Below are 8,919 nucleotides of genomic sequence, written 5' to 3' on the forward strand. Positions count from 1 at the left end.
AACTTACATATTATTTTAGAGGAAGTTAAATAGAATTCACCATTATTAAACATAAATAAATGATTTTAGGCAAATTGCACATACAAGATTAACTCACACTACATCAATCTCACCATGAATACTGCAAATAGGAAATAAAGGAAAAAATAGTCTCAAAAAAAAAAAAGAAAAATGAACAAAGAAGAAAAACAAAACAAAAAAGCAAATACCTTTATGTAACCATTTGCTATATCATTTCTGATAATAATAAAACAAAAGAACTGACAAATAATGTGTAAACCAGTAATTATGGTATAAATATTGTTTGCCACAAAAAGAACATCATGCAAAGATATTATTTCCCATCATTCCAAAATTCTGTCCATCTTCTGGATTCTAACAAATGATGGAGAAAAAAAGACCACCACCCCAAAAAGAATACCACATAAGGGGCATGCTTGTTGAAAATGTCCTAAACTTATCCGAAATTCTTTTTTATAAATTGTTGCTTAGCTAGTAGATTCAAAACAATTTTAAAAAGGAAACAAAAATAGTGTCCTAATATAAAAAGGAAAACAATTTGTAGGGCATGGAATTCATTGAAGATAAGCCATGATTTTGTTGTTTTTCCCTCATTCTTTGAAGTCATCTTTGTCATCAAGAGGGATTGGCCTATTCCTCCAATAGACAGCAAGAGCACTCCCTCCAAGCTACATCAAAACAGTGAAGATTAGAAATTGTTAGATTCCTAATTCTTTTTACAAGACATGAATAATAGTAAGTAAAACAGTCTAGGATCAGAAAATATTCAAACTCACTGCCATGCAAACTACACTCACGGCCGAAGGAACAGCTACAAGAGGGTTAGAAAAGTGCTTCTGAGCAAGCAAAAATCCGAGTGCGGAGCTCTGCAGATAAAAAATAAAAAATAGAAGGTTAAAGACCTGGAGAGTTACCTTGATTCTGATTCCATAAATATTTGAAAACGCACAAATATAAGCATCAATTGAGAATATAAATGTTTGTATTATAGATGCAGCTCAATGTCATCTTGCACTGTTGATCTAAATATTATTTCTTAATTATTGAGTAATATTCAAGATATGAAAAATTCACAAATGTGTGCTTTGATGTCAATTTTTCTGAAATTCCTTTGTAGGCAAGCACAAGAAGATACTATCAATGGGAATGAATATAATTCTGTAAGCTAAAATATTAAAAATCCACTCTAAAAGACATGATATAATTAACTAAAGGAACATAAATCATATAACTTATGGCTTCTTTCAAGACTTTCTGTAAGCAAAAAAGTTTCATCTTCTAACTTTTTCTCATCTTCTAACTTTCCTCTGTTTGGCTATGTAGCTTATATAACTTCCCAAAAAGTCACTTTTAGTGCTTTTCAAGAAGTTAACATATCTAACTTCTCAAAAAGAGATTTTTAAAAGCATATATTTTTGTAACTTCACATCAAAACAGAGAATATCTTACCAATAAATTACTTTTCAAAAGTTATTTTCTAGAAAGTGCTTAAGAAACTATTTATCCAAATAGACTCCAGACATTTTAAGAATTTGAAAATGGGCTCAAACCAGATAGATAGTTCCAAAGAAGATAACAAAGATTTACCTGCATCCCACACTCTATAGATATTGTGCGGGATGTGGATTCCCCAAATGATTTTTTTGAAACCCAATAACCAAGAGCAAATGCTGCAGCATGTAGGAAAACAACCGGCAGTATTAGCTGCGCTCCTTGAGTTTTCAAGACTTCCGAAACTTGCCCAATCTGAAGAGTATAAATTCTGCCAGATAAAAAAAAAAAAAAATTTACGTCAAGTTATATTTAACTTACCGTCCAACCAAATAATATAACATAAAACTTGAAAGATCCATTTCTTACCTCCCACGATTGTTGGGACTAAAACAACCTGAAAGGTACTAATAGCCAGACCCTGAAGAAGAAAAAAAACAAAAAATAAAAATGAAAGTTTCAGTACATGAGTGAGATTAACACATACGGGTGGGGATTTCCGTGACTCAAACGATGGGAAAACTTCCGTATATAAAGCAGAACACTGAGTATGCCTTATAGATTGACAAGGCATCCTGTCTACAATCCAACATCTATATTTTGCAGAAAAGTTTTTGCAACATTCTTTTCATGGAGGCTAAAAGATAAGTGTGCTATAACTTACAGCAGCATCAACTGGAACAAGTTGGCCTGCAAGAAGCTTAGTAAGGAGTGGTGTCATAATGATAGCTCCAATAGTTGAACACCTGGGGACAGTAAATGATATATTTATATCTCTCCGAAGCCCAAAATAGTATCTCAGAATAAAAGCTCTCTTAATTAATGGCATACTGGCATTAGTGTATACTGGAGAAGTTCATTGCTTTGATACAATAAAATACAATGATGATAAAGCTAAACATATAACTTCCATGTTCCAAGCATAGCTTAAACCTCTATATTGAGTTGATTTAGTTCGGCTAAATATATTAACTTTATCCACATTTTCTCCCTTGATTCCAGTTTCTATCCATGAACATTAATGAAAGAAAATTTTCTACTCAAGTGACAAAATTTACACCTTAAGAGAGAAAAGAGTCATAACAAGAGCTTCACTGATGACCACCTAGGAAAAAGTGTGAAACAAATAAGAAGAAAATGCAAGCAAGGGAATGCATACACTTGTTAAACATACGTTGTCATTAGAACAGAAAGTGCAACATTTCCTTTGGATATGTATGTTGCAACATTGGATGCCTGACCTCCAGGACAACACGAGACCAGAATCAGACCAGTTGCAAGAGAAGCTGGAAGTTTTAGAGTCTGACAATCAGAGATTGATGTTAGAATATTATGCGTGGTGATTGAGATGCAAACTACTGGAATAACAATTAGTCTATTACAGTTGATATCATTGTTTTGACAACATTCTCAGCAGACATCATAGGATATAAGCAGACATAACACATTTCAAAATCTAATTTAAATGGTGGACAGAGATATATGAAACTTAAAGGTCCAACCAAATGAATCATTAATAAAAAGTACCATTGCGATGCCAAAGCCTAGCATGGGTTTGATCAAATATTGTGCAAGAAACCCTACACCGACCTGCAAAGAAAAAAATAAAATAAAAATAAAAATGGAGAAACTAATGTATACATTTTCCATTTTAGATAAGTGATTAGTCCCTTACTGTCCACGGATTTCGCAAACATCGCCTGAAATCCTCAAACGTCAATGTCAAGCCCATGGACAGCATAAGGAAACCCAAACCAAGAGTAAAAAGGTCTGTCTCCAACCAAGTTACCTGGAAAAAGCCACAACGTCACAGAAGTTAATCAACAAATTTCCATTCAACCATGTAAGTAGTTGAAATGACATAGCAAATTACAGCAGCTGGCTTGTAAATGCCAACGATAGCCCCCAAGATGACCTGTCCATGTAAATCAGCAAACTTTCAGACTACTGAACGATAAACAAAAAATTAGAAAAGATTGAGGTACTGATGCTATATTGAAATAAGAAAGTGTTGGACTTACCCATACAGGAAAAAGAGTGGTTAATGTTTCAATCACTTTCTCATACTGGCTCAATCCCCCAGAACTTTCAGGAACATCCCCAGATACATTTGTTGAAGCCTTGCACAACATTTGGAACTTTCTAAACATAGAAAAACACAAGTTGTTCCACATAGATAAAATATGCAAAAGTAGATGTTCCAGCAATAGGATACAGCCAAAGATTTATCTGCGAATACCATTGTAAAAGCAGGACAATCTAAAGCAATGCAAGTACTTCCATTAGGTTTAGTACAAACATAAAGATAACTAGCACAAAGGGACCAATGACCAAGTTGCTTAAACCGAAGCATAGCAAATGGAAATGCTCACTAGAATGCTTCTTTTCTTTCCCTCTTCTTTTTCTTTTTTCGTTTTTTCCTTCCCATGTTCCAGATTTAAGATAGAATCAGGATTCAGGAACTGTTTCACCAAACATAAATTCCATGTTTCAGATATGAGATTAACAGTTCACTACGTTTTCTCAACTTATGAATACTAACTAAAGTACCCTAAACCTCTATCCATTCAACTATCACAAACACAAATTGGACCAACCAATATATGTTTGATATAACACAAGCAGGTTCTTGATTCTAACACACTATGGGGGGTCAACCAATATATGACTTGTAAGTGATGCAACAGTATCAATTCATTAACCTCTAATCTGATTCTCATTCAATCAAGTCAACCGCGATTGCCACAAGTCCTAATGTTCCAACACATATTAGGATTGCAAAAATCAGAGCTTCTCAGCTTCAAAAGATTACCTTCTAGAAACTTCATGGATAATGGGAGTCAACGAACCCCGCAACTCGCTCCGGATTGAACAGCTGCTTGTTCCATTATACCGCAGAAAAATGTCGCCTTTTACATCTGATAGACACCCCAAAAAGTGGAAAAAACTAAAAATCAAAACTTTATAGGAAAATCATTCAGATAAGCAAAGCCCATTTTCCAGCAGCAGAAAAGTCAGATGACATAGTACCAAGATGGGTATTCCAAGAAGAAGTTGAAGGCGTTGACCTAAACAGAGGATCCGATGGGAGAACCCTATTGTCTCTGAGAATGAGTCTAGACACTGAAGAATAACATGAAGAAGAAGAAGAAGAAGCCATGGGCGTGTGGTGGTCAAAGCATGCAAGATTTGAAGAAGTATGACATAAAATTAAATGGCAGAAAGTGAAGTAATGCAGTTTCCTGGGAAGTTGGAAGTACACTCCGAAAGTGAAACGGAGATGATTATTATTATTATGAGAATGACAGAGAGAAAGGGGTGATGGTGTTGTGGATAATGGATATGGAGGGAATGGTGGCGTGGAAAACTATGAACCACAGACGCCCCTTTTTCGTTTTGTTTCTTTCCATATTCAGCCATTCGCAAGAAATTATGGGGAGCACGTTTCTTGTTTTGATAAGGCTCAACTCCTTATCAAACACTCAATGATCACACTCCAATTTCATTTGTACATGCACAAATTCTCTGCTTTTATCCCAAAATTGTGAAAATTTGAGAATTTGACTTTTATTACCCTATTGCTATCAGGGTTAGAACATGTTTAATGTTTTTATGTAATATAAGAAATTAAATTAAAAAGACAGAAATTTTATGATTCCTTTTATGTGATAAACTTAATTAACCAATTAGGACTATTCTCATTCCAATTTTGTATTAACTGAGATGTATTTATCATTCATTTTATACAAAAATTCTCAACAAATTAGTAAATTATTTTATTATCACTTGTCACTAATATTCATTCTTACTTTACATATTTGTAAGTTCATGTTTAACAGAAATCCATGGATTGAACAATAACAATATATATCACATAGATATAAAGTTGCAAAAGTAGAAATCTATTTTTAATGTGTTTAGAAAATCATTTTTTTGGCATACTTTTGAAATAGAAAATATTATGTACATACTAAAATTAGCTATTATATATTTGTGTATAAATAAATATATTATTTAAATTATATTTCAGCATATATTTTTATATTTTTTTATATTTTGAGGATCTATATCATTTGAAATTAGTCAATGACATGAAGAATTGCAATATTACAAAGAAGTGCTTCATTCTTGCCAATACATGTCACCTATCTTAGACTGCAATGTATAATCAGAATATGAAGTTCAGAAAAAAAAATGTCTGAATTATAATATGAAATCTTACAATTAAACTTAGTTAACATATCATGATGCTACATATATTAATATATATCACTATACCATCATGAGTTAGATTATCACTTAATCCCCCTCCTTCTCTCTAGTATTAATTATTTAATACCTGCATGTTAATCATGTGTTGTGAACAGCTTCATAATAGTAAAAAATTCTGAACGTACTTTTGTAGGTAAAAATTATCTATGTGATGAGTCATACCTTTCTAGGAGGGACACATGGAAGAAAAAAAAACAATGGAAATGAATGGTGACACTTAGTAGTGGGCCTCTTTACAGTTGAGTGGTAGTATATATCCAATTTGACAGATGAAACTGAGAATTGACAAATACAATACAGGAAAATTGATGTATGAAATGGTACACAATGTTTTACATATTGGCATTTGGCAACCTGCTATTCCTGTTGACTAGTCTATGATATACATATACATACTACTATACACTAAAAGCTAAACAAAGAAAGGAGGATATTGATAAGAGTTTAGGAAATTTCACTTGCAACATTTCATATTTCAGGTTTTGTTTTGTCCAATTTTGTCATCAATTTTCAATATTCACTAAGCATAAATATATATCTCAGGCTCTGCATTTATATTGGTATATTTTTTATGTATTTGTGTATAAATACATATGTTATTTAACTCACTTTCAATATGTATTTTGTATTATAATATACGTTTTATACTAGTGGCTGATTTTGATAACTGATTTTAGTATATACTTAACATGATTTTTTTTTATATAATAAATATAGCTAAAAAATGATTTAAAAAGATGGTAAGAATTCACTTCTCTAGTGTGTCATAAACTTGTAATGCTTGTATAGTTGCAAAGAGGGAAGTGAAGATTCATTTAAGCCTATGTCAATGATTAAAATTTTGAGCTCTAGAACCTGCTGAATGCTTGAGTGATTTGTGGTTGCAAGTAGAAGCATAATGCCCCACTTACCTTTACATAATATAGCTATAGGTCCAATTTAAGGGTGGGTTTAGGACTCTTGTTTCTAGCTAATAAACTTTTTAAACATTCAAGTCCAATTCCAAAATTTAACAAAGAATACTGATGATAGTGCAATGAATAATGGAGCAGAAACCAAGATGAAAGTCTACTCTACTATAGTCTCATAATTGGAACTAAGTTATTGACAGTATTTTGTTGTCTAAGCAAAGGTTCCAATGATGGCACTGGCTACTGGGGGGTGTTAGGGGACCATTTCTTATTGTAATATGCTTTTGAAGTCTTCATCATATTCCCATTGACATGTGCATATGTATCCATGGGTCCATACACTCCTTCAGGCCTTATAAGAAATCAAAAGGGAAAAAGTTTATTGACTTTGCAAGTAATTAATAGTCCTTCTTTTTATTTCTTTGATTTGACATATGCTCATATATATACTAACATGTAACACTTACTGTAGATGCTTCCATGAAAATTATCAATGTAAATAATGAAATAAGAGTTAAAATTCATGCAGTGAGTAGCTAGCTAGTTGACAGGAACTGCTGCAGGCATATTGCAGTAATTAGTTGAATGTATTCAATTCGATGTCGTTCATGCAATTTACTAATGATTATGACACCATATTGAAGTTGCAGTTAGCAGTAGGTAGCAACTATGTGAGACATTGAAGCAGGACACATTTGGAAGAGGAAGTTGCTAATTGTAACAATATACTAAAAAAGTTGGTTAAATACTTAAATAACACGTGTTGTTATGGAGTTAATACTCAATTTGTTCTTTGAATTTACTCAATTTAGTTTCTAAGGTTTTAATTGCTTCTATTTAGTTCCCAAACTTTATAAAAGTTCCTCACATTAGTCTCTAAGATGATTTTCAATACAAAAACGTTAATAAAATGCTGATATAGCTAAAACTTGTAAAATGATGCAGTTTTGGTTTTGGCATTCAAATAGTTCAAAAACGACGTCATATCACTTATTTTGTTAGGTAAAATTTTAATAAACACCACTTACGATGTTGTTTTTGGGTTATTTGAATGTCAAAACTAAAACGATATCATTTTACAAAGTTTAGTATGGCATCTGACGGTCTACGACAGGACAGTGTAACATTTGTATATTAAAAATTTTTTTAAGGACTAATATGAATTATGTTCGCAAAATTTAGGGACTAAATAAAAATAATTAAAACTTTAGAGACTAAATTGAGGCTCGCAGGTAAATTCAAGAACTAAATTGAGTATTATCTCAAAAAAACGTAATCTTAATCATATCAATCTTGTGTATATTCCACACAGATATACCTGAATTTGTTTTTCAGGTTCATAGTCAAAATATTATAAATAAAGAACTTAACATGTACCCAAGATATATCATCTACTCCTAATTCTTATATTTCTTAGATTGTTAGTCTATTGCTTATTTGAGTGCCAACATCTCTTGCAGAGACATCCTCACTCTTATGAATATGCCAATCCAAATTCTACGACCATGAAAGTTAATACAAAATTCACCTTTGAAACATACAGTGATCCATTATTTCCTCTCATCAACATTCTCTGATTCTCTTATGTATTATGAACATTTAAGCCCTCTACATTTTCAGCTCTTCACATATTATTCATGCCACATACAACTTAGCTTTTGTCTTCTTATGTACGTATTTGCAAATTGCTAACTTAGTTCTCGATGATTTGTAGTTAGTCAAGCAGAATATGAAATGGGGCCATATCCACAATTTTTCCTTTTTCTTTTTCTTTTAGAGCACTAGAATATGTTCCTCATGAAATTGTTTGTCATGTGGAAAATTAGGACGTATGAAAATGTATACGAACATGGTGGGGACAAAAAGGCTCAAGTATGTGAATTTGTGGCATAAATCTATTGGTTGGAAACATAAGATGAAGATTGCAATGTGCTGCTTGAATGCTTATATGACTTGGAAGTAGGTCCATTCGTATTCCATTTGCCGGCATTTATTAATGTATGTATCCACTTCCAATTGCTATGTCGTATTTAATTTCATCAATTCTTGTTTCTTCTAAGTATTAGTATACTATTACTATTGGTTGTTCCTTAAGATAAGGAATGGTGAAGGTTAGGAGTGTTATATGGCCCTAAACCCCACATCTGATGATGATGATGATGATGATGATGATGATGATGATTATTATTATTATTATTATTATTATTATTATTATTATTAAGTG

At 32.3% G+C, this 8,919-nt stretch overlaps 1 protein-coding gene across 2 annotated transcripts; it reads right to left on the minus strand.

Annotated features, from left to right (window-relative positions):
* LOC107623352 (sodium/pyruvate cotransporter BASS2, chloroplastic) lies at positions 269–5,010 on the minus strand. Of its 2 annotated transcripts, none has more exons than XM_021113391.1 (12): positions 4,543–5,010; positions 4,325–4,430; positions 3,534–3,654; positions 3,386–3,427; positions 3,188–3,301; positions 3,040–3,102; positions 2,687–2,814; positions 2,177–2,258; positions 1,882–1,933; positions 1,609–1,767; positions 798–887; positions 269–689 (listed from the first exon to the last, which is right to left on the minus strand). In XM_021113391.1, the coding sequence occupies exons 1-11, from the start codon at positions 4,670–4,672 to the stop codon at positions 844–846; spliced, it is 1,041 nt and encodes a 346-aa protein (XP_020969050.1). In that variant the 5' UTR covers positions 4,673–5,010; the 3' UTR covers positions 269–689; positions 798–843. The 2 variants fall into 2 exon arrangements, with proteins under 2 accessions (XP_020969050.1, XP_016181063.1); XM_016325577.2 differs by having other exon boundaries at positions 1,609–1,783; positions 1,830–1,933.

The sequence above is a fragment of the Arachis ipaensis genome, chromosome B10 (genome assembly GCF_000816755.2).
Source record: "Arachis ipaensis cultivar K30076 chromosome B10, Araip1.1, whole genome shotgun sequence".
In the NCBI taxonomy this organism is placed as follows: domain Eukaryota; kingdom Viridiplantae; phylum Streptophyta; class Magnoliopsida; order Fabales; family Fabaceae; genus Arachis; species Arachis ipaensis.